This window comes from Gracilinanus agilis, chromosome 2 (genome assembly GCF_016433145.1).
Source record: "Gracilinanus agilis isolate LMUSP501 chromosome 2, AgileGrace, whole genome shotgun sequence".
NCBI classification, from domain to species: Eukaryota; Metazoa; Chordata; class Mammalia; order Didelphimorphia; family Didelphidae; genus Gracilinanus; species Gracilinanus agilis.
The window spans coordinates 458,389,903-458,416,534 of NC_058131.1; the positions used below are offsets into that span (position 1 = coordinate 458,389,903).

Here is a 26,632-nt window from a genome sequence, read left to right on the forward strand (position 1 = left end):
CACTAACATTCGGGCATTTCCTCTTTCTCCGCCCCTCCCCCAGCAGCAGCAAGCGGAACCGGAAAAGTATTACCCCCAGCTGCTTCCGCCTAGACAGTGGTGAAGGTGATCAGGTGACCTTTTCCAGCTGACTGCATGAGAAGGTTGGGGAGGCTAGCAACCGTGACTGGCGACTTAGAAGCCAGAAGTGATAGGCCTGGGTACCAAGCTGCCACCAACAGACCACAACCGCCAGGATGTCTAACAAAGACCGCATCGATATCTTCCCTTCGCGAATGTGAGTGACATGACATGGAATGAGCGAAGGGGCCTCGCTAGTTCTTAATGTCCTCGTGATCGCCCCCCCCCCATTCCCCTCAGTCCGGGGCTTCCCCCGATATCTCAGAAGCCCCTTCCCTTCTCAGTTTGATACCGAGGTGCCTTATTTCTCAGTCCGCTCCCACGGTCCTTTCCTTGAACCCTAGGACTGAGATGCTATGATTCCCTTTATCTCTTTCCCCTTAATATGATCTCGGGCTTTATCCTTTTCCCCTTATATGATCCCTGGGGTGAGAGGGGCGTCTCAAACCTAGGCCTCTTAAAAATCCTTTGTAGGATTTAAGACTTGTTCCCAGAAACCAGACCCCCTCAAGGTGTGTAGATTCCGGAGCTAGCCTCTCTTGGGATCTCATGAACTCAGCGGAAGATATGATGAATGGTAGTGACATTTTGTTACTAAAGTGCTGGGCCTGAAGTCATGAAGATTCAGAATCTTCCTGAGTTCAAATTTGGCTTCTGACACTTAGCTAGCTCTACAACCATGGGCAGGTCGTTTAACCCTGTTTAACTGAATTTCTCATCTGTACAATGGCAAACCACTCCAGTTTCTTTGCCAAGAAAACCCCAAAATGGGGTCACAAAGAGTCAAACATGACTGAAAAACTAAACAACAAAGACATCTTTTATTTGTGCCATTCTACAAAGAGCTCATGATTACTTATACTTTATTTTCCTTTTATAAGGTCAGAGTAATTTTTTTTTCTTTCTCTTCTACTTTTTACAGAAAGTTAAGTAAAAAAAAAAAAGAAAGAAAGATATAAAGTGATGTGGTGGAAAGAGTGTGGGATTTTGAGTTCAAACTTCAGTTCTGTTTACTAGTTGTGTGGTCTTGGATAGGTCACTGACACTCTCTGAACCTGGATCAGTCAACTTGCATTGATCAAGTGTTTTCTATGGCAGGGCTTTAAAAGGATATAAGTTGAAGAGCCTCTGTTATCTTCCTGAAAAGTTTCCTAATTTAGAGTTCCTATGCCAATAAAATTATAAGCCCAGTCCAAAAAAAAACCTAAAAACAAAACAATAACCTAGTACTGAGGATACAAAGCTAAAAATACCTCAAGGAGCTTGCATTCTTTTGTAGGAAGCTGCAGGTACACAAATAAGACTGTACAAAGCATGGAATAAGACAGTACTGAGAAAATGTAGATGATTTCATTGTTATAGGGATCTTTAAATGACTAAACTCCCAACACCAATGTAGAAAGGAATTTTCTGTGTGACCTACAGCACTCATTCAGTTAACTAAACTTAACCAAATTTCTATAGCTTGTTAAGATTTGTCAAGGGTGGGGCAAAGTGAATGGAGCCTCTTTTTTCAACCTCTTCTCTATTCAGGAGGCCATGAGTACAAATCCAGCCTCAGATATTAGCCATGTGACCTTGGAGGAAAGTCATTTAATCTTAGTTTGCCTCAGTTTTCTTTTCTGTAAAGTGTAGCATCTATCTCCCAAAGTTGTTGTAAGGATCAAATGAGATATTTGTAAAGGACTTGATACATGTAGTTCCTGGCATGGAGTAAATACAGTGTAAATATATTATTATTATTTGAACCCAGGTCTTCTTGTCTTAAGGTGAGTTCTCTGTCCAATATGCTTAGCTGTCCCTCTTTGTATATAAAAATCAAATTCAGAGCAATTTGGGAAAAATTAGGAAAAATCTTTTTCTGGTACTTGAGCTGAGCTTTAAAAAAGGTAGGGATTCTAAGTGCCCGAACTTCGAATATATATAAGAAGGGAATATATTCCAGGCATGAGGAAATAACTTGTACAGAGGGATGTTTTGTGTAAGATACTGCAGGAAAGCCAAGTTGACAGTGCCTGCCTAGAGGGCATAATGGAAACAGGTTTTGAGTCAGGTTATAAAAAGCTTTAAGTTTGTATTGGGTCCTAGAGGCAATAGGGATCTACAGGAGTTTCTTTATCCATAAAATGTATTTAGTGACTTTCAAGTTCTTCCATCTCTGTGATCTTGGCCTATACTGCAGAGAATCCAAGGTAGAACTTGGGCCAACTAGGTGGCTCAGTAGATAGAGCACTAGGTTTGGAGTCCCAAAGACCTGAGTTCAAATTTGACCTCATTAGCTGTGTGACCATGGTCAAATCACTTAACCTGTTTGCCTTAGTTTCCTTAGCTGTGAAATAAGTATAATAAAGTGCTTAGCACATAGTAAGCAGTATTAGCTATTATCATATATTATTATTGTTGTACCTATTTTCTCATGTGTAGCCTACTTAACCCTTCCTTTCTATACCATAGTGGGTACTGACTTGATATCACAGAATGCTAAAATTGGAAGAGACCTTAAAGGCCAAATAGTCAAATTCCATTTTACATATGAGAAGACTGAGGATCAGAGAGGGGAAGTGGACTTGCCCAAGAGCAGGAAAGTACTAAGTAGAACTGAGAATTCTTGATTCTAAAACCAGTGACTTTACACTGGCAGTACAATTTTCTCCTGCTGTTCTAGTAAATGAGAACTTTTGACTAAAACTTGCTTAAGTGCATATGAAAGAAAATATTAAATAGTAATTTTAGAAAGTTTAGTTATGCAAGTTGCAAGTCAGAAAATGAAGTCCCCTAAAAGGCTCAAATAACTACTTTCTAAGAATTTGGGCTGCTTTCAGTTGGAGAAGAATATACTCTTGGCTCCCTCCTCAGAGCGTTCTTTGTAATCACAACTACACTGAATTATAGTTGTCTCTCTTTTAGTTTCCAAACATCTACTTTTTTAAAAATGAAAACTTGGGCCAGTTAGGTGGCATAGCAGATAGAGCACCAGGCCTGGAATCAAGTGGACTTTGGTTCAAATTTGACCTCAGACACTTCCCCAGCTATGTGACCTTGGGCAAGTCACTTAACTCGGTTTGCCTAGCCCTTGCCCTTCTGTCTTAGGATTTTACTAAGACAGAAGGTTACAGTTTTAAAAAAATTTGTGGAGCGAAGGTAAGCCTCTTAGTTTTAGAATGGGAAATGCTATTTGTGTGGATTTGGAAATTACTTGTCATGCATTCAAATACAAGGAGTAATCTGGTGTTAGAGCACATTAATTTTTCCAGAGGCTAGCAATAGACATTTTGTCATATAGTCAGATGTCTTTGATTCAACTGGAAACAAAGCCATCATCATGCAAGCTGAAGACCATATTAAAAATGGGAATGAATTGCTGTGTAATTGAGAGGTTTCATTTTGAAAACCTGAGCAGCTCAGAAAAAGGATCAATATACACAAAACTTATTAACAGAAATGGAAAGTAATGGGAAATTGCTGGATTTAAGAGTCAGTAGAAAATTGATTTAAAATCTCACCTCAAACTTATTAGTTGTAAGTTGTTAAGGGCACTTTTTCTAAACTTCAATTTCTTTATTCTCCATTCTTCTCTTCTATAAAATAGGAAATCATTACAACTGTGGTACCTTCCTTACATGTTCTTATTGAGATTATAAATATATACATAATATCCATTAGCTATTAACATATTAGTATGCCATGTTACTTATTCTTATTAATTGCATTTGAACAATTTAGCTTGCTACTTTGTATTGTGAAATGTTCAACCACTCTTGCCAGAAAAATAACGTTTCAAGTATACAGGATAATAATACAAACTTTTACATATATATAACAGATAGTATTCTAATAGAAGCTGACCGGCTTCTTAGTTGTACTTCCAGAAAATTATTCTGTCAAAATGTTAGTCCTGTGATATAGAGAAATGGGTGAAAAAAGTATCCATATATGATATTTAGAGTTAGAAGGAACTTTAGGTCCATACCCCACCTCCCATTTTACAGATAAAAATAATGCAAATAGAATTTATTTAGTACCAACTATGTCTCATTAGATTCTCACAACAACCCTGAAAGGTAGCTGCTATTATTACTCCATCAATGGTACTGTGGCCTAATGAGGTTAAGTGACTTTTCTAAGACAATGTATAATAAATGAGATTTGATAAAAGAGGTCCAGATCCTGTGTTCTTTTCACTATATTCCCCATGCGTGTACACTAATGTTAAAAAGAAATTTACCCAATTACTTATCCCTTACTGCTCTTCTGCCTTGAAACAAATGCTCAATATTAAATTCCAAGACAGAAGGTAAAAATTGTGGGATTTTTTTTGTTTATTGGTGTTTAAGAAAATGAAGAAGAAATTCAATTCATAGACATGTCCTATGCTTAGAAGCTGAGGAAATAAATATAAACTGAGGAGAAAGAAGGCAATAACAATTGGGAGATTATAGTTAGGTTGAAGATAAGTAGTAAAAATTTAGATTTCTCCTATATATATTTTTTTAGACCCTTGTATTTTCGGTGTATTGTCTCATAGGTGGAAGAGTGGTAAGGGTGGGCAATGCGTGTCAAGTGACCTGCCCAGGGTCCCACAGCTGGGAAGTGGCTGAGGCCAGGTTTGAACCTAGGACCTCCTGTCTCTAGGCCTGACTCTCACTCCACTGAGCTACCCAGCTGCCCTTCCTATATTTTTTGACTTTGAATAAATTACCTTTTGCAGCTGCCTGAAGTGCAGAAATGTTTATTTTAAGAAGCTCTAATTGAAGTATATTTTGAAGCAATTTGACTCCCCTTGATAACTAAATACTTTAAGCATTACCAGATAGCTATGTGTGCAGCAACACTTTCTATATTTTGTACTTTAAAAATATGGAATAGAGAAATTCCAAGAGTTTAGACCTCTGGAAAGCAAAAGAATTTTCTAGTGCCAAGTATCTCACCTTCATTTCTCTCTTTCTGTTAGTATTTGGTGACTATCAAATTATATCTAATACCCTCCACCTCCTGCCTCCATTACTTTAAAATTCCTTTGTGGTCTGACTTTTATCTTTGTTGTAGTGCTGAAACTTGTACCTTCAGAACTCATCAATGGATGCTTACTAAATTCAGTGCTGTTTGCTCCGTCCCTGCCCTCTAACATTTGATACTGATTTCTCTCTGAAACTTGTTTATCTTGGTTAATAGCCTCCAATAAACTACTTTAGTTAGAGTTTGAACAGAAAAGAATTTTACCTGATTCATCTGTGTTAGAACATTGCTTTTAACAGTGATTGTAAGGTCACATTGTAGGTTTTAGTATCAGAAGGTAAAATCATGTTTGAAATAGTTTCGACTCTAAATATAAACAGAGCAGGATATGAATTGTATACACACTCAGATGATTAACTCCTATTCAGGCAAGAAACTGAACCAGTCCTGGTTGGCAGGACCTAGTAGTACTAAGCTAGTCAATGATGTAAAGTTAGAAATGATACTTAATTTTTTTAAGGATACAAACTTAAAAAAAAAAAACTATTCTCTTTATGCTATAAAGAAGTCAATTTTCCGGTTCCTCACTTCTAGTTTATAAGGGTTCAAAATGTTATATTACTTAAGAATTTCCTATGACTCATCTAGGCATTTTACTTTTAGTGTAATTGATTATACCAACCATTCTTATCATTGAAGCTAAATTCCAGGTGGTATTTCTGGTTTTTTGTTTGTTTGAAAAGCAGTAGAAAAAGGGAAAACTAATACATTTTTTATTTAAATTTATCACATACAGCAATGTAGGATCATTGATTTAGAGTTGGAGAGGACCCTAAAGCTAATAGGATCATGGATTTGCAACTGGAAAAAACTTTAAAGGTCCTATAGTCCAACTAACTTACTTTAAGTTATAGCTAAGTTAGAATAATTATTTTATTGTTATTTTCTTTTAAACAAATACTAAGTTTTTGGAGAGGAGAATGGGAAGGAAAATGGCATATAATTTTAGCTTCTCACTTAGGCAACTCCACGTTTATTGAGACATCTATTAACTTACAATAACTCATTTCTTTGCAATCTTAAAAATTAAGTATAGTTGAATTCAGGGTCTTAACTGAGGATCTTCAAGTGCTCTTAATAGGCTTGTTTTTAAAAAATATCCTAAGGCAATTGAAAATTTTGCACTGAAAATGTAATTTATTACATGTCATATCATTTAGATTAAGCTGAACTGGCATTAAAAAAAGACTTCCTTATTTTCATTCCATTACAGCTAAGCAGAACTAATTGCAGATATGAAAGGAGTATTTTCAGTTCTAATTTAGTTCTTTATTATAAATATAGTATGTTTATAGGCTGCACAGCAGTCTTTGTAGCATCTTAATAGAAAAATGGACTTATAACATTAGAAAAAATCAATTTAACTTGTATATACAAAATGGTGGATAGTCTGCCTGGTAACCTTATTTATGGTATCAAAATGGAGGAGGGTATCATTTTTCCAATTTGTTTGGAAAATGTTTATGCCTGCCCTTGTTCTCTTAGATGATATTAAGAATTTTGGAGAAAAAAAAGAATTTTGTATAACTGTGGTTATTTTTTTTAATAGGGCACAGACCATTATGAAGGCTCGATTAAAAGGTGCACAAACAGGCCGAAACCTCTTAAAGAAAAAATCTGATGCCATGACTCTTCGATTTCGGCAGATCTTAAAGAAGGTCATTCAGGTAATACGAGTTTTGCTTTTGATCAGAAAAATGTGAGAATTTGATATGATTGATTATGCTTTCACTTAGCTTTAATCTTATTTCATGACTTGAACATCTCATCATTCATTAAAGAATAGCATCTCCATATGAATAAAGTAAAAGATGATTTTTGCTTTCTGAAGAGTTATCAAAACATCAAATTTCTAAAGCATTCATGGAAATCATTTATCCTCGTATACCTTTTCCATTAAGGTAGTTAAATTTGAAGACTGGTTCATAAAATTCATGTTTCTACTTTGTCACAGTAAAGCAATGGGGACCAATGATATGAAATTTAGTATGCAAAATCAAATATAATTTGTGTCACCTGACTTGGCTTCATTGTTTTGTTTTGTTTTTGATGTGAAGGAGCCTAATAGGAAATGACTATAACGTAAAAATACAATAAAATGTTTTTAAAAATTTTTTATTTTCTCATATTTCTGGTGATGTAAACCAAACCCTAAAATGAGAAAAATCTTTTGACCCTAATGTTATTAACCTAAATAACAAAGAATGCATAGCATAAAAGCACCCCAAGCTGATAGCTTGGTGAACTATGGAAAGTACAGTGAATTCATGATCAATCAGAGGACCTTGGTTAGTTTCCTGGTTCTACTACTGTGATTGCTTCCAATGTAGTACCTGAACAAAAGTTACCAATTCTTGGCCTTGGGCTAAACTAAGTAACCACCCCACCGTCCCCACCCCACCCCTGGGGTCTCTTTCTGCTGTGACCTTATCAAAGACTAAATCTTGCCTATAAGCCACTTATTTTGTCCATTTTTGATTTGTGCCCTTAACAGACCAAAGTGCTAATGGGTGAAGTGATGAGAGAAGCTGCTTTCTCACTTGCTGAAGCCAAATTCACAGCTGGCGACTTTAGGTGAGACAACTTATAGAGGACACTAGGTAAAAAATAAGTGGTCTGACTTTCTAGAGCTGCCTTTAGAGTAAGTGAATTTGGTAAATAGACTGGTATTCTGTAGGTAGACAAGTCCCAGAGACTTTTGTTTGTACCCTGGCTGTGACTTTAAGTGACTGGGTGACAGGTTATATCTCTCAATGCCTATTTTCTCATCTGGAGGATTTGATCTAAGTGACTGAATTTCTTTTAGTGATAACATTCTGCCATGCTAAATAATAGACTCCACAGTTTAATTTTTGCAACTCAATGAATACTTATGGCAAAATAATTACTTTATACTGACTTTTGAACAGATGATGTACTGAGAATTGAATGAATAAGTGTCAGAAGTATAGAATTGCAAAGAGATGAGGGAAGAAGAACAAAGAGCTGTTTATTGTATGTCAATAATAATTTACATTGTGTTATAAAGAGATTTGGAAATCCACAAAGTCCTGTTGTCTTAACAAAATTTATAGCATTTTATTTAGATAAAACAGGTTAGAAATGTGAGACATTTATTTGGCTTGTTAATTACTAAATACTGCAAGAAAGGAATAATATAATGTAATTTAGCAGCATTTTCTACCAAAATATCATAGGTAACATTACAGTTCATATAGATAGATAGTAAGTGGAAATATATTAGCTTCTTTGACATAATTGTAGACGCATAATAGAGTCATGGAGTAAGTGCGCTCTCTCTAGCAGCTGTATTAGTGATGGGGAGACCACTGACAACTGCCATAGATGTCATGATCAGCTCTGGCTGAACCTTGAGTTGAGTGGTATAAATATTACCCAAGAAATGTCATAAAAGAAGACATTTGCTTACCTCTCCTCCAAAAAAACCCCCAAACTTCCCAAATTATTATTTGTTAATAGTTTTTTCCCCTCTCTTTAAAAAATAACACTGTTTAATATCTAACCTCTTAAGCCCTCCCTGGAAGGAAGGGAGATTTGTCTTCTTTCTTCTGGCCACTGATAATTAGTTATTAGTGTTAGGTGCTGACCCCTACTCCCTTTTATCATTCACAGTTTAATGTAAGAATTAGCTATAGTGGGTTCCTTTAGGTTAATTTTTCTCATTAAAATTTAGCCAAGTTGAAACAAAATTTAATATCTTTTTTCCCCGTGTAGTGCCACTGTTATTCAGAATGTGAACAAAGCTCAAGTGAAGATTAGAACAAAGAAAGATAATGTAGCAGGTAAGACTTCTTATACTTTTAGCAATGTCTGGAGCAGAGTAAAATTATTCAACAGAACTTTTTATTTGGAACTAAATTCAATTCAACCAGCATGTATTAAACAGATACTTTGTGGAAGGCACAGTTCTTGACAAAGATAAAACATAGTCCTTTGTTCCCCTTTTTTTTTTTTTAAACCCTTGTACTTTGGTGTATTGTCTCATAGGTGGAAGATTGGTAAGGGTGGGCAATGGGGGTCAAGTGACTTGCCCGGAGTCACACAGCTGGGAAGTGGCTGAGGCCGGGTTTGAACCTAGGACCCTGTCTCTAGGCCCGACTCTCACTCCACTGAGCTACCCAGCTGCCCCCCTTTGTTCACTTTTAACTGATTTAACCATTCCATTAGGAACAAGAATAGTTTTTTGCTTTTGGAACTGGAAATCTCATGAATATTTATGAAAGAGGAGAGTTCTCCACACTTAGTAGAAATTGCCTAAGGAGCAGCTAGGTAGCATAGTAGATAGAATGACAGGCAGAGTCAGGAGGATCTGGATTCAAATCTTGTCTTAGATACTTACTATAGCTGTGTGACCCTGGGCAAATCACCTCCCCCCCCTTTTGCCTAGCCTCGTGTCCTTCTGTCTTAGAGTTGTTACTAAGCCAGAAAGTAGAGATTTAAAAAAAAAAAAAAAGTAAAAACTGGCTAATTCAAACATTTACTCATGATTTTTAAGGATTTGACAAAAATGAAAATGATTCCAATATCCATAAAGATACTTCTACCTTGATTTTCCTAAATTATTTTTACAAATGTTAATATACTTGTGTTTTATAGGTGTTACCTTACCAGTGTTTGAACATTACCATGAAGGAACTGACAGTAAGTAGTAAGGAATTTATCCTTTTGTTGCCTACAGATTGTACATTTGGGTAATTCTCCTCAAATGAATCTAGTTATAGAGAAAATTATAGGATAAAACTCCTTGAAGATGATCATTTTGTAGCTGTTTTTATAATGGTCTCTGCCACAGAAAGTAGAAAGTGTTTTCAGCTGTCTCAATTATGCTACATACAGTAGAGGAAGATAGAAATGTAATATTCAATACAACAAGCAGTTAGTACCTATTATACAATAGAGGGACACAGTGCTTTACAAAAGGCTAAGATGACATCATCCCTCTTATAACTCCACTACATTCATTGGAATTGAAAGGAAACCCCAGTTCTCTCTGAGTACATACTTTTTGATTTGGTTACTTTGTGAATTGCTAAATAAGCAATTGCTGCTTTCTTCCTCTTTTTTATTATAATAATGCTTTTTTCACTGGTTATTTCAGGTTATGAATTGACTGGTTTGGCCAGAGGTGGGGAACAAGTGACCAAACTGAAGAAGAACTATGGCAAAGCAGTGGAGCTGCTGGTGGAACTAGCATCACTCCAGGTTGGTACAAGTATCAGGAAGACTAAACAAGTCCAATTTCTAGTTGTTAAATCTTGAACCTAAGTAGCATGCAAAGAAATGATACTTAAACTTCCTTAGTACTTGAGTAATAGAAAATAAGCCTAAGATCTGCTCATTTAAGATGAAATGACTTCTACATCTTCGCTTTAGTGTTTGCTACTGTCAGGGTATTTTACTGGCATAATGGACAAGACTTTCACATGTTAAACACAGGAAAGTGGCACCTAAAAGATGAAAGAATAATTCCAAAAAGATTTCCTTATTAATATGTGTAAATATCTTTATACTATTATTCCTAAGTTAGTGGTCTCTACCTTTCTTCTTAACATTCTTATATTGGCTTGGTTGAAATGACTTAAATTTAGAGGTAAACTAATCAGGATAAAAAATTAAATGATGCTATAAATTCTGTAAGACCCCAGTGTCTATTAGCAATCCTCAGATGAAAAACATTCTGAAAATTAGCCTTGTTTCCAAAAATTTAGTTCTTGCATTTGGAGCTGAGCCAGATTAGTTGATTATTTGTGTTATAAATAAAAGTCTACCTATTTATAATTTGTTCTCTTATCTTAGACTTCATTTATTACGCTGGATGAGGCCATTAAAATAACAAACAGACGGGTGAATGCTATTGAGCATGGTGAGTATGAGCAAGTATAGAAGTGGTTCTAAAACCAGCTTTGGACAAATTCCCAAGGTTTTCTGTAGTTCTTTACTACGTGTATATCCATTTCTTGTTTTCTATATCACTCATTTCCCTCTCTCCAAAACAAAACATTGAATATTTAACCTCTTTTTCAAGCCACCTTTGCCTAGAATAAGACTGTTGGCAAGGTATATGAAGCCCATTCAGTCAATAAATATTTATTAAATTTATTAAATATCTACCATGTTCCAGGCAATGTACTAAGTTCTGGAGGTATATAAAGAGGCAAAACATCATCCCTGCACAAAAAGAGCTCATAATCTAATGGAAGAGATAACAAATAAACAAATATGTACAAATAAACTTTATACAAGATAAATAGGAGATAATTTTAAAAGGAAGGCATTAATAGAGATTGGGAAATCTCTATTAATGTATAATATAATAAGCTATATGTGGTGCATGAGATTTTTAATTTGTACTTGAAGGAAGCCACGTAAACCACTAAATAGAATTGAGGGTGGGGAGAGGATGCTCACTGAAAACACCCAGCATTAAGAGAGGGAATGTTTTATTCATGGAACAGCAAGGAGACTAATGTCACTATATCAGAGTACATAGCAGGCAGTAAAGTATAAGAAGACTGGAGATATAGGGAGGTGATATTGATTATTTGGGTAGGCCATAGTGTTTTATGTTTGATGCTGGAGGTGATAGGGAGCCACTGGAGTTTATAAAGTATAGGTGTGTGACATGGTCAGTATTGTAATAAGTGAATAGGGTGTAGATGTTATAAGGGAATAGGGCAATAGGGTGATATGAGACCAAGGGCTGGATGTAATAAGGAAATTAAGCCAGAGGTAGGGTTATAATAGTGGATAAGGCAGGCAAGGGACTAAAGGTAGAATGAATAGGGAATAAGGCACTATGGATAGGGTTTGTGGATCCCTAAGGCAATAAAGTGGATAAGGAAGGTACAATGGTGAAGGTAGGTACTAGACTGAGATAGTAGATAGTAGGAGAGAGGTAAGGGAATGACTGGGTTTAGGGAATATAAACACAGAGGTATAAGGAGTTGTAAAGGATAGGATGAGATACTTTGGGCAAACAGCTACTGCCTAGGAAACACAGACTGGGACACAGGTTTGAAGACAGAGACACTAAAGGGATCAGACTGAGCCCTTCAGATAGGAAGGGCACGTTTACAGACAAAGGTTAGGGCCAGCCAAGAATGGCTTGAAACTGACTCGAGGGCTTCTAGTCAGTTTCTCAGGTTGACTAAGGAAGATTCAGAGGAAGTATTGTGATCTCACTTCCTTCAAAATGGACACCTTCAATCCATCAGGACCCAGAGAGAATGTTATTTCCTTACTCCTTTCTCCCTCTCTTATCAATCAACTAATGAAGTACCCAAAGGCTTTGATTACATGACAAACAGGGTTTATTGAAGTTTAGGATTGATTGGAAGGGATAGAGGAAGATACAAGGTAACTCTAACAGCCGCCTAGAGAAAGCTTCAGGTGGGGGAGGGAAACAGGAGTGTGAGATTGAAATAGGAACCTGCCTAAATCAGCCCAGAGGTTTGGTAGCCTATAGGGTTAGGAAAGTTGGATACAATAATTAAAGAGATAATTTGTAGCAAGGGTAAGTCCTATCTGACTTAATAAATTCAAAGTAAAGGTTTAAGACAGGCAACTCTCATTTGCTCTTATCCTTCTGGTGATTTAGCACCAATGAAGACTTTTTGTTTAAACGTCAGAAGGATTTACAAAAGATTCAGATCTCTAGAGTGTATGGTTCATAGTATGTCACAAGCACTGCTCATCATTTCAGGTGAAAGTAACAATAGCAAAATATTGGAATGAATCTGATCAGGATAACAATTTTCAATCATCTCTAATTGATAGTACAAATAATAAAGTGACATAGCAAACTTAATTCACTTAAAGGTAAACCAAAGGTGCCTCTCCAGGCCATAAACTGAGGAACCTATAGTGAATATGAATCTTTCAAAAAAGCAAATACCATCTTGACTTTGTAATACACTCCCAGTTTTTACTATTGACTCAGTGATTCACCTCTTCACATAATATAGGTGAAGAAGGAAAATAGTGGCAGATGGATGTGAGTGATGGATGGAGGAACAGGGAAAAAGTGGAGGGTAGGATTATGATTTGTTAAGGGAAATGTGAAAGGATGATTTAACAGCAGAGAGGGCCCAAAAATAAATTTGTAGTTCATCCAGTCAGAAGAGTTGCTGGGTTTTCCCACCTTCATTAATCAGCATGTGTATAGAATCAAAGCCAGTGAATTGTGGGAATGATCCACAGGTGAGGTCAAAGGAATCAAGAGAATAGGATAATATAGAGTTTTAACTTATTGATCAATGAATTAAGATGGGGGGGGACTGGCTAATGAAGGGGAGATGACCTAAAAAAGAATTGGAGTTGACAGATTGGAGATCACAAAGTGGACAAAAAGTAGGGTCTGAAAAGGGAAGGCAAAGGGAGAGGTGAAAAGCCAATAAATTGTAGTTAGATATTGGGAATTTTAGAAATCCTGAACATGGTAACTACATTTTTGGATGATGGTAAGATCATCCTTTGTGTATGTGTGGCTGAGGTCAGGGGGACTAGGTCATGGAATATGAGTAGGTTGAGCAACTGAGTGATTAGGATGTTAGAAATGTGTGTGTGTATACATTTTTATAAATTCCCAACTATGATGGCAAATGGGGAGGAGAGAGAAACTATGAATCAGGTGCCAAACTTCTTGAAGAAGGAAGGGGAGTGACCTGAAGGTCTGTCACTAATAGCTACCAGGATTTTGATTGGGTAGTAAATCTGAATTGCATTAACCTCACTATAGGGGAGATATTACTGAACGATGTAGGAGGAGAGTCTGGAAGAAGCAGGGGGGAGCAAGGAGTATTCCAACTCCTCAACTTGAGCAGTGAGTAGAGAGGAATGAGTAAAGCTGCAACTAGTACCAGAAAGGGTGGCCAGGTAGACCTGTGTCATTAAGGTGGAGGCAAAATTTTAGTGATTACTAGAAGATGGAAGGAGTGGAAAGGAAAAGATTTACAATGAAAGTGAGTTTGTTGTCTATGGAACAGTCATTCTAGAGGGCACAGTGGAAAAGGGTGAGTAATGTTTGGTTGGAACTTTAGGGTAAAAAGAGTAAACGGAATGGGGTTCAAGTGGCAGGGGACAGGGGAATGGGATTTGGTTGATAACCTCCATTAGATGATAACCTATTAGGATGCATTAGGGTATATAATTTACTTCAGAGTAAATTTTTATATATCTTTTTTTATATCACATTACTTTCTAGATATTTCCCTTTCTAGTTAGTGTATCTTCCTATGTGTAACAGATTAAAACATAATAGAAACAGATTGACTTTGACAATGTTGTGTATGTGTGTGCGTGTGTGTTTTTGCCTCCCTGCTTCTCCAGTGAAAAGAGGATGAAGCATTTTCCTGAATTCTTAATGGTAGGGAGACTTGTTCAGTATAATTACATGGCATTCATCTTCATTTCATAATTATTTCTGTGTACATTATAATAGTTATGTGTATGCTGTTTTCCTTGTTTCTCAGTTCATACAGTTCTCATTTTTCATTGAATTCTGTGTTCTTAATTTCTTTTAAAAAACAGATATTTCTTGCTATCTTTTGTTATCTGCTCTCTATTTCTCATCATATTCCTCTCTAAAAAGAGGGAAAGAAAAAAATTCAACAAAACTAATCAACATATTGAAAAAAAAGTAGTGAAGAGGCAGTTGGTACTCCATGTCTATGGACTTATACTTGTATAATTGTGGGGGCAGAGGCAAGAGAGAAAAGTGGCTTTATATATCACTTCCCTTTGGGATCAAGCCTGTTTGTTTTCCTTTATTTATTTATTTATTTGTTTTGTTTATGTTGTGCTAGATTAATTCCTAGGCATCTCACCCTTACTCTTCCCTTCCTGCCTGATGGCATCAACTGACCAAAAAAATCTGTATATAAATTGTCATTTCATATCAGTTCTTTCTCTGGAGGTGGATATTCACAAGTTATTCTTCAAATATTCTGTAGCTATATATAATGTTCTCTCTTTTTTTTTTTTTTTTTTAAACTCTTCTGTCTTGGAGTCAATGCTGTGTATTGACTCCAAAGCAGAAGAGTGGTAAGGGCTAGGCAATGGGGGTTAAGTGACTTGCCCAGGGTCACACATCTGGGAAGTGTCTGAAGCCAGATTTGAACCTAGGACCTCCCATCTCTAGGCCTGGCTCTCAATCCACTGAGCTACTCAGCTGCCCCCATATAATGTTCTCTTGGTTATACTTGTTTTACTCTTCATTATTTCATATAGGTCTTTCCAAGTTTGTTTTTTTAATTAACTTGCTCATTTCTTATGGTACAATAGTATATAGTATTCTATCACTGATATATACCACAACTTGTTTGGCCCTTCCCCAATTGATGGATATCCCCTCAATTTCCAGTTCTTTGCCACCACAATGTTTTGGAACATATAGCTTATTTTCATTTTTACCTTGGAATCTCCTTGGGAAACAGACCTAACAATGATATTGCTGGTCTATGGGTATTGTAAAAGATGGAGCACCAGGGATGTAAAAATGTGACCTAAATGGTTTGTGGGTACACACATTGGGTTGAAGGAGAGACAGGACCATCCAGGATAGGGAGACCAAGAATCAAGAATGGCAGTTGGCCCCAACAGTCACCCTGCTCACCCTAGGCCAGGGTCTTTGGAACCATCAGGCAAGGTAATGGTTTTTAACAGTTTAATTATGATTAACTAAATAAAGGTGGGATAGGGGATTCTACACTTAAAAACCTAAAGGGCAAATCACAGGGGCAGGGGGAGGACTTGTCTACTCTAATTCTAATTGACCTAGGCCAGGCAGGGCTCAAAGGAGCAGTACTGGAGTCACTGGGAAGGCTGCTTCAAACCTGGTTCTAGCCAGGTTTGACTAGCACAGTTAAAGGGCCTGAGGAGGGTGGCTTTGAGGGTTCTCACAGTAATCCAAAGATGATCACAGGATGCCAAAAGCCAAGGTGGTCCAAGGTACCCAAGTAGAGAGAGTGTGCTTGAGATGCTGTCCACCAGATCCCAAACCCCTCCCCCACTTGGTGCAGCTCTGCAAGTCTTGTCTACTTGCTAGATGCCACCACAGGATCCCAGAGAATCAGGATGCAGGGTGTCCTTAACTCTGAGATCTCCCAGGGCTAGCAACAGTTTGTGCCAACCACTAATAGAGTCTCTCTCAGAGCACAAGCCCTACTTCCTGCTCCTTCATTCTGTCTTGGAATCCTCTAGCCTTTCCTGCTAGATCCATATAAACTATATGTAACTAATACTAAATAATCTTCCTCACAACAGTATATTATGGTTTTATAACTGGGAATAATTCCAAGTTACTCTTCAAAATGGTTGAATCAGTTCCACCAACAGTCTATAGTGTCCTCATTTTTCCACATCTCCTCCAATATTTGTCATTTTTCCCTTTGATATATCACAATTTTTTTGATTTACATTTCTCCAATCAGTAGTGATTTAGAGCATTTTTACATGCCTATATATGGCTTTAATTTCTTCAAACAAAAAATGTCTTTATATATCTTTTCCTCCATTTATCACTTAGGGCAGTGATGAACAAACTATGGCCTGAGGGCCAGATGCAGCCCCCTGAAATGATCTATCCAGCTGAATGACATTATTCCTAATCTAACAAATACAATGAGTAGGATAGAATACAATGAAATTTTGAAAGAGTTGCCTTAGAAACAGACTGACAGATGAACATTTCCTTTCCTTTGGCCCCCTCTTTAAGAAGTTTGGCCATCACTGACTTAGGGGGGAGTTGACTCTTATTCTTATAAATTTGACAAAGTTCTCTATATTTTAGATATGAGACCTCTCTCTGAGAAACTCTAAAATTTTCTCCCCCAATTTTCTGCTTTCCTTTTCATCTTGGCTACGTTAATTTGTACAAAACCTTTTTAATTTAATGTAATCAAAATTATCTATTTTATATCTCAATGTTCTTTATCTCTTGTTTATTAATGAATTTCTCTCCTATCCATAAATATGATATATAATATATTCCCTGTACTTATAATTTGCTTATTATTATCTCCCTTTATGTCTAGGTCATGTATCCATTTTGATCTTATCTTAGTGAATGGAAAAGAGTTTCCTCCATTCACTAAGATAACTGGGTACTAGCAATATTTACCAAATAGTTTCTTATCCCCAAAACTTGGATTTATACTTTTGTCAAATACAAAGTTACTTTAATCTTTTATTATTAGCACTTATATGTCTGTTCTGTTTCACTGCTCCATCTTTCTATTTCTTAACCCATACCTGTTACTTTTAATAATTACTGCTTTATAACAGTTTAAAAACGGATGCTACTAGACCTTTCTTTACATTAATCTTTTTCATTAATGTTTTTATTTTTTAAATTAATTTCTATGATATTTTTTATCTTTTGTTCTTCCAAATTAATTTTATTATTTTTTCTAGCTCAATGAAATAACTGTTTAGTAATTTAATTGAGATGGCATTGAATAGTTTGATTAGTTTAAAATTATCATCTTGATTATATTGCCTCTGCCCATCTATGAACTATTAATATTTCTCCAATTATTTAAGTCTGATGATATTTGTGTAAAACATTTTATAATCGTTTGTATAGTTCCTGAGTTTGTTTTAGCAGGTATCCTCCCTATAGCAAATAATTTTTACTTTGTGTTTCCATGTTTCCTTATTGCATATACATTTTATTGTATTATTGTCTAAAAAAGTGAATTTAATAAGTCCCTTTTTCTGCATTTAACTGTAAGGCTTTTGTGTCCCTAATATATGGTTAGTTTTTGTAAAAGTATTATGTAGCACTGAGAAAGTATACTCTTTTCTATTCCTGTTCAATTCTCTCTAGATATTTAGGTTATTTTAAATACTATTCTTGAGATAATAGAAAATGAAACTAGTAGAACTAAAAGAATATTATATATAGCTACAAATTTAATATTTGAAGAATAACTTGTGATTGTTCACTTCCAGAAAAATGGAAACATGAAAGACATAATCTGTATATACATATCTGTTTGCCACACCTTTTTTTGGTGTGAGGACAGGAGGGAAGGGGCTGTTGAGTTTTGATCCATTCTACTATCTGGTTCCACTTTTGGTGTGAATTCATCCCATTCACATTCAAAGTTTTAATTACTAGTTGTGATTTTTCTCCATTCTATTCTTCCTCATTATTTGTCCTTCTCTTCCTCTCCTTTTTTCCTATTCCTTCTGAGAATACCAATTTTTTATGACCACTACTTCTTCAATTCAGGCAGCTTCTAAGAATCCATTCTCTGTCATTCCCTTCCCCCTTGTCTCCTAGTTTTCTTAGTTCTGTATAAACTTCTAAGAGTCACCCCCTTATCACCCCCTAACCTTTTATTTGTTGATATGAACTCATTTCTAAGAATCCCTCCTTTATCTTATCCTAAGAGTCCCTCTTTTGGCCACTCACTTTGCCCTATTTCTTGATATATACTCCCTTCTAGAAATTCCTCCTCTATCTTATCCCCTTGCCTATTTTTGTCTTGATCTATACTCCTTTCTTTTGGTCCCTCCCTTATCCTATCTCTTCATCCCCTCCTGTTTCTCTGTAGATTTTTTTTAAACCCTTATCTTCAATCTTGGAATCAATACCCTGTATTGGTTCCAAGGCAAAAGAGTGGTAAAGGCTTGGCAATGGGGATTAAGTGCCTGGCCCAGGGTCACACAGCGAGGAAGTATCTGAGGTCAGATTTGAACCCAGGACCTCCTGTCTATGGGACTGACTCTCAATCCACTAAACTACCTAGCTGCCCCCTCTCTGGAAATTAATAAGACTTTTACCCTTCTTGTATATGTTGTTTCCTTTTTAACTCAGATATTATGAAAATTGGGTTCCAGCATCACCAGCCCTCCACCTCTCTCTCCCCTTCTCTGTGACAGTTCTTCCTCACACACCTCTGTTGTAGGAAGTAGTTTTTCCATTTTATCTCGTCCTGTCCTTTTTTATTATTATTATTTGGCTCATGGATCCAGCATGTTCTTAAAATTTCAAAGCATCTAGTTTCTTGTTTTGTGGTAGCCATTCTTTCCCTTTACACTGTCACTGTGTGTTTTTTTCCTAGTTTTGTTTATTTCACTTTGCTTTAGTTCATAAAAGTTGTTTTATGCTACTCTTTTTCCCTTTGTTCATCTTATAGCACAGTCATGTTTATTATATTTCTATAGCCATTCTCTAATCGATGAACATGTATTTTGTTTCCAATTTATTTGTTACCATAAGAGGCACTGCTATTAAAGTTTCTTTTTTGTCAGTGACCTTATGGTGTATGCCTACCAGTGGAATTCCTTGGTCAAAAAGTAATTTTAGTCACTTTCTTTGAATAATTCCAAATAATTTTTCAAAATAGTTGTAACCATTCATACCTCCACCAATAATACATTTATGTATCTGTCTTTTTTTATTGAATTTTTTTCAATGAAAAAAATATATTTTCTTTCTCCCATCTTCCCTCCCCCAGTTAGGGGAGGAGGGAAGAGAGCTATTGTAACAAATAAGCAAAATCAGATAGAACAATCTCTGCATTTGTGGGACAGTGTCCAAAAAGTGTACCTTATTCTGCATCTTGATTTTGTCTCTTCTTTATTAAGTGGGTAGTGTGCTTTGATCAGTACTTTAGATTGTAGTTGGTCATTGCTCAGCATTTCCCAAAGTCTTTCAAAGTTGTTTTTCTTTATATAAATTGTTCTCCTGATTCTGTTCACTTCACTATGCATTGTTTCATACAGATCTTTAAAAAGTTTCTCTGAAATCATCCTCTTCAAAGGTATTAATAGTATTCCATCATTTTCTTCTACTGTAAGTTGCAGCCATGTGTGTGTCTGCTCTCTGTCCTTTCCTTTTTTTTTTGTTCTCTGTGCTATAAGACTAATAGTAGTTCCACCAGTTCAAAAGATAAAGGCATAATTTAGTAACTTTTTGGCTGTAGTTCCAAATTGCTTTCCAGAATAGTTAAAACAATTTACAATTTCTCCACCAATATATTATTTTGCCTGTCTTTCTGCAGCCTCTTGTATTGACTAAAATCATCTTTTGTCATCTTTTCCATTTTACTAGGTATGAAGGAAAACCTTGGGGTTATCTGATCCCTTTTTAATCATTTGAATGGGAAAATGACGTTTGTTGTATTTATTATTTTTCTTTCTTTTAAATATCAAACCTTTACTTGAGATGATTGATGCTAAGGCTTTTTCCCAGTTTTTCTTCCTTTTTAGTATAAATGTATTAATTTTGTTTATTCAGAAGTTTTTTTAGTTTCATGTAAATAAAATTATTTTTTGTAATTGCTTCTATCATTTTTCTATTATTACTATCAATACTCCTTAACTAGGCTTTCAGGAAGGTATATGATCTTGGGGGAAGTTAGGTGGCTCAGTAAATTGAGAGCCAGGCCTAGAGCCTGGAGGTCCTGGGTTCAAATTTGGTCTCAGACACTTCTTAGCTTTGTCATTTAAACCCCTCATTGCCTAGCCCTTACCACTCTTCTTTCTTCTTTATAAACTTTTTCTTTATAAGTTTTCCAGCATTCAATTTCAATTATTAATTTTGTTTTTCCTTTTGCTTTTTTGTCATTTATGTGTCTTGTTTTAACTAATTCTACTTTATATCTTTCCTAAGTCTTATTTTCCTCTGTGTTCATTATGTTTATTTATAGCACAGTAATATTCTCTTACATTCATGTTACCATAGTGTTTTTTTTAAACATTTCCCAATTGATGGGCTTTTACTTTGTTTCTTTAAAAAGGTGCTGCTATAAATATTTTGGTGTGTATGTAATGTAAGCCTTTTTAAAAATTTATTATTTTTGTCACTGACCTCCTTGAAATTATATTACATGGCTAGTCATGTAATTTAAATGTCTATACATTTAAGTCACTTTGTATAATTGCAAATGTTTTCTAGAATTAAATTTCACATTATTTGATTTCATGGTGTTTACATAGCTTTTTGTTATCTAGTCTTTTGTTTAAGAAAATCAAAACTTTACATTTCTTAAATTTTTCTAGGTCTTTTCTAGGTAGGAAGAGAGCAAGTATTACTCATGTCTTCAAATGAATGGACTGATAAACCCAAAAGAAAAGTTATTTGTGTAAGAGGGAGATTTTAGGTATTTTATAGATATATATTAAAGTGTGGCCACCAGGAATCAACAATTCAGGTTGATTCCATAATTAAATTAGACCCAAGTCAGCACTGGGTTTAAGGTAGTTTATTACAGTTAGGAGGGTAAAAGGTAGGGAAATAGAGAGGGAGAGGCTAGTCCAGGCCTGCAGAGGCCTGGACGGAGAGAGAAGGTTAGAAGGCTAAATAAATGAGACTACAAGTCACAAGGCCTAGCAATCAGATAGGCTAGAGCCTACTTAGAGGTAGAGTTTGGAAACGGCCTAGGTAGGCCCAAGGAAGTCAGCCTAACTTACCCACATGACCATTCTGAGTAGAAGCTGCTTGAGGTCTCCTCAGAGATTCTTCAGCGCCAAGTTCAAAGCGGGAACTCCCTCAACAGGAAGTAACCAACATACTTAAAGTGAAAATGTCTTTTGTCACTTCCCGTGGGTCCACCTCTAATTCAAGTGGACAAATGGCAGTCTCTACACTGATTTGGACTACCCAAAGGGCAGTCCCTTGTTCTTGATTTGTTACTTAATGTCACGTGTGGGTAACTCATCTCCCCTCCCCACTAAGGGAGGTGGGAATGACATCATCTCTATGCCTAGGGTAAATAGAGTTTGACTATGAATGGGCTAGAGTTAATTCTATTTACACAATCCCCCCTGATGATTATTGGGTGCCTAGTCACCCCAAGAAATCATTTTACATAATCATCTTATATTCACAAAGGTCTTCTAACTACAATAGTTAGAGATAAGAGGGGAATGGAAGAGAGAGAAGGCAAAACCAATGTTTTGCTAAGCGCATTGACAAGAAACCAATTGGGGGCAGTCCCCTATTGGCATAACATGTACAATTAAAGTAGCTGTTCAAAACCCATCAGTCCATTCATTTATACCCAAAGTTCATTCTGGATTGCTCGATGCAACAAACCCCATCAGTTCAATCAATTGCAATCCAAAGTTCATTCTGGATCTCTTGGTTAAATGTAGATTCTTCAGGCATCTCTCTGCAAACAATTCATTCTCTGGATTAAGGAATCAGCAAGTTTCTTTCCCTGAAAAATTTTCTCGAACAAAATCAAAAATTAAATCTTGGATATAATAAAATACAATTAAATCTTGGATTTTACAAAAATACAATCCCCCCTGACGTGGGTATTTAGAAAGAAATACCCAGATCAGCTCAAGATATATGGTTGAGTCATGGGGTTGTATGAGTAAATTTAAAAGAAAAACAAAAGTATATTAAAAAATCAAATAGAAGAAAATTGAAACTTTGGAAAAAGAAAACAATTAAAATCAGAATCAAAATATCAAAAGCTATGTTTATAAAATTTTTGAATAAACAAAATAAATTTATAACAGGCCCTTGTATTAGGGTCCAATTAATATTTTTTCCATCCTACTAGTCTGTAGGACACAGTGCAGTAATACTACACTTAACCATTTGCAGCTAAGACTACAGGAAGTTGCCATTCTATAAGAGAGAAAAAAGGACCAGATTTATATGCAAGGGAAGTGTTTGTCATTCCCTTCATTCTCAGGACTATATGGGTGAGCCAGATGATAGCCAACCTGCAGTACCTGACTGGCAGTGTAGTTCGGAGAGTCCTACATCTTAACATATGTTAAGCGCCGTAGCTTCAGTTCTTACACTGAGTTCAAGTCCTTAGTGTTGGCGTGGGAGTACCTCAATCCCACCCATATTTGTATGATCTCTTTGACCTTGTGCTCCTTGGCACTGTGCAGATGTTCTCATCAATCCCATTGGATTGGTCAGTTGGTCTCCATGACCTTGTGCTTTCTTAGCACTATTAACGGCTCGTGTGTTCCCTTCTCCTGGAATCAGACAGAAGCATTAATCACAGTCCCATAACATTTTTAACAATATATGGCAAGTTCCCAAAGTCTAAACCTTGTGAGTAAGCAGTAATATTACAGCAAATATATAAATATTAAAATTAGAGCATTGCAAAAAATAATGAAAGAAAAAAATTAAGTGATTATATGTACTTAAGTACAAGAAATGAGAAAAAAGGGGCAGCTGGGTAGCTCAGTGGAGTGAGAGTCAGGCCTAGAGACAGGAGGTCCTAGGTTCAAATCCGGCCTCAGCCACTTCCCAGCTGTGTGACCCTGGGCAAGTCACTTGACCCCCATTGCCCACCCTTACCAATCTTCCACCTATGAGACAATACACCAAAGTACAAGGGTTAAAAAAAAAAAAAGAAATGAGAAAAAAAGGAAAAAATTAATTATTCTATTAAAAGATAATAGGAAAAGCAATAATAAAAATAAAAATAAATTCAGGGAAAGAATCAAGACAACCAATGATTCCAAAATTAGCATCCATTAGTCTATGAACTGTTATCTCCAATGCAGGTAACAGGAAACAGTCAATCAGGTTCAATAGAAGATGCCCTCTTTACATGTGAGCAATGAATCCAAGAGTCCTTTTCTCCAATTTTTATAGCTGTTGGGGTAGTTAATAAAATTTCAAATGGGCCATCCCATGAAGGCTGGGTTGCCCCAGTGTGCTGGAAGTTCTTTATATACACCTTGTCTCTTGGCTCCCAGCTCGTGGGTGGTAAAGGTGCAACTTCTTTTAGTCGTCCCAAATCCGGGTTCATCCGACACCGAGAAGCCATCCCACAGCGTCCAGGCCAAGCCTCCACCTTCGTCGCAGCCATGCCACCCAAGTTTGACCCTAATGAAATTAAAGTCGTGTTTTTAAGATGCACTGGTTTTGAAGTTGGTGCCACATCTGCTCTGGCCCCCAAAATTGGTCCCTTGGGTTTGTGTCCAAAAAAAGTTTGGTGATGACATTGCCAAGGCAACTGGTGACTGGAAAGGGCTAAGGATCACAGTGAAATTTACCATTCAGAATAGACAGGCCCAGACTGAGGTAGTGCTTTCTGCCTCAGCCCTGATCATCAAAGCCCTAAAAGAACCACCTCGGGACAGAAAGAAGCAGAAAAGTATTTAACACAATGGAAACATCAGTCTTGATGAAATCATCAACATTGCTCGATAGATGAGGCACCGATCCCTGGCAAGAGACCTCTCTGGAACCATTAAAGAGATACTTGGAACAGCTCAATCTGTGGGCTGCAATATTGATGGCAGAAATCTTCATGATGTCATTGATGACATCAATAGTGGGGCTGTGGAATGCCCAGCTAGTTAGAAGCCACTAAGGGAGGTGGGAATGACTATGCCTAGGGTAAGTAGAGTTTGACTATGAATGGGCTAGAGTTAATTCTATTTACACATTTGCATGAGCCTTAGTATTAAAATGGATTTATCTCAACTTACTTTCTTTGTAAGAACAAGTAGTGAATTAATGTAATTAATCAGCATTTTGAGAGATGAGGGTGTGAAGTCTGCATTCTTATTGATGTTTTATTTTTCTAGTGATCATTCCCCGGATTGAGCGTACACTTAATTACATTGTCACAGAACTGGATGAGCGAGAACGTGAAGAGTTTTACAGGTTAGTTTGGCTTGGTATTCAAAGATTGGGAACATAACTACTAGTAAGACATATTTACTGCCCATTTTGGCTTTTCCTCTTTAAATTTAGCCCTTTCAGTTGTCTTAGCTTTGATAAATAGGAATTATAAGGATATAATTGGAAAGCAAGAACTCTTATTTTGAAGATTGTTGTGCTTCCTTAGATCTAGTCTCTTCTTGTAATCCAAGTGGTACCCTAGAGGAGGGAAGCTAAATTTGGGCTAGTTTTTGAACCACAGCTCCATCTTCACATCCTGGCACTCCCACTTTGTGTATGCATACTTGGGCAAGTCACTACACATCTCTTAATCCAACTGGAAAATGAGGTAGTTGGACAAGATGGGCCCTTCCAGCTCTAAACTATGCTTGTCATGATAAGAAATTGAAAATGCTTTCAGATGCAACTTTTTCACTTTAAAATCATTTAAAATGGAGAGAACAACCAGTGTTATTTAATCAGCCAATTACTTATTCTCCTGGTGAAAGTACTACTAATCTTGTAGAGAAAAGAGAAGATAGTGTACCTATACATATTCATACATATACATATTCATAAATATGCATATTTATAAAAAGCAGTGCAGGAAATAAAGAACTGGTGATTTATAGTGCAGTTCTGTGGGAAATCTAAGCAGGAGAAGATGAGTGAAGGCTGGAGCAGTTAAGGAAGCCTTGATAATGGAGCAGGCAATAACACATGAAGGGGCTTTGAGAATGCTAAGAGTTCTTCTTTGACTAATATATGTATGTTAGTAGTGGATCACTACCATTGTTGGATACTTTATACAGCTATTGTATTTGGAGCAAGTATTCATAACCATGAACTTGGAGTAGGTGAATATATTTCAGTATAATTGTTTTACTTTATCATGCTTATTTTAAAATATTATGAGAAAGGGTCCATTGGCCTCTCCAGACTACTATAAAAGGCTTTATAACACAAAAAAAAAGGGTTGAGAACACCTAGATTAGGGTCTAGGTTGTTTGGACTCTAGAATCCTAATAAATATTGAAATTTAGATGGTCCATTAGAAAACTATAGTTTATAGAGAAGAAGGCAGATTGTTGCAGCCATGGTGTCTCTTTTATTGTTTGGTGTTGAGTGCCTTCTGGAAAATCTCTCTTTACTCTCTAGGTTAAAGAAAATACAGGAGAAGAAGAAGACTGTCAAAGAGAAATTAGAGAAGGAGATATCCAGCCTGAAATCATCTGGAGACTTGCCAGAGCCTGCTAATCTACTGGCAATAGAAAAGGATGAAGATCTTCTATTTGAATAGCTCTTTCCATTCTATCGTTATCTTTGAGACCTTGGTCTTGTGCTTTTCTTAAAATACATGGTATCCAGGTTCTGTGTGTAATGGGCTATTTGTTATAGCCCAAAAGTTCTACTAGTTGATATTAGTTATTGGGATTATTTGGAGAGATCATGATTATATGTCATTTGTAGGATCTGCCACTATTTTAGTGGTAATTGACCAGTCCAGGAACTTGTAGAACTATAACCTATTGATATTTCCTCCTTTCATTGGTCTGTGTATGTACTCAGTTTTGGTGTTCTTTGCTCTAATATTTGAAAAAACATTCCTTTGAAGACAGCAGTGATTCATGCTGATCTAATAGCCTAACTTCTACATACATAGCCATTGTTTTGACCCACTTTCAACTTTTGCTTTTGTCACCATGGTGCTTCAATATAGCCTTGGGTAAATTGTTTAACATCTTTTTTTTTTTCCTTGCATGGCTGGTCTCAGTCCTGTGGAAGAAGACTTTCCCCCTCCATTATGGAAGAAATTTTGCCAATTCCTGTATAACTATAGTATGTAAGCAGAATAAAAGAATTTTAAAAGCA

General features: G+C 36.3%; 1 protein-coding gene and 1 pseudogene across 1 annotated transcript; both read left to right on the forward strand.

The window, feature by feature from the left end:
* The first annotated feature begins 132 nt into the window (after positions 1–132).
* Positions 133–26,632, forward strand: ATP6V1D (ATPase H+ transporting V1 subunit D). The gene is made up of 9 exons (XM_044664824.1): positions 133–277; positions 6,686–6,803; positions 7,631–7,710; positions 8,872–8,939; positions 9,754–9,798; positions 10,256–10,359; positions 10,954–11,020; positions 24,685–24,763; positions 25,919–26,632. Exons 1-9 carry the CDS (start codon positions 237–239, stop codon positions 26,058–26,060), a joined length of 744 nt encoding a protein of 247 aa, XP_044520759.1. The 5' UTR covers positions 133–236; the 3' UTR covers positions 26,061–26,632.
* On the forward strand, positions 23,766–24,676 carry LOC123237725 (annotated as a pseudogene).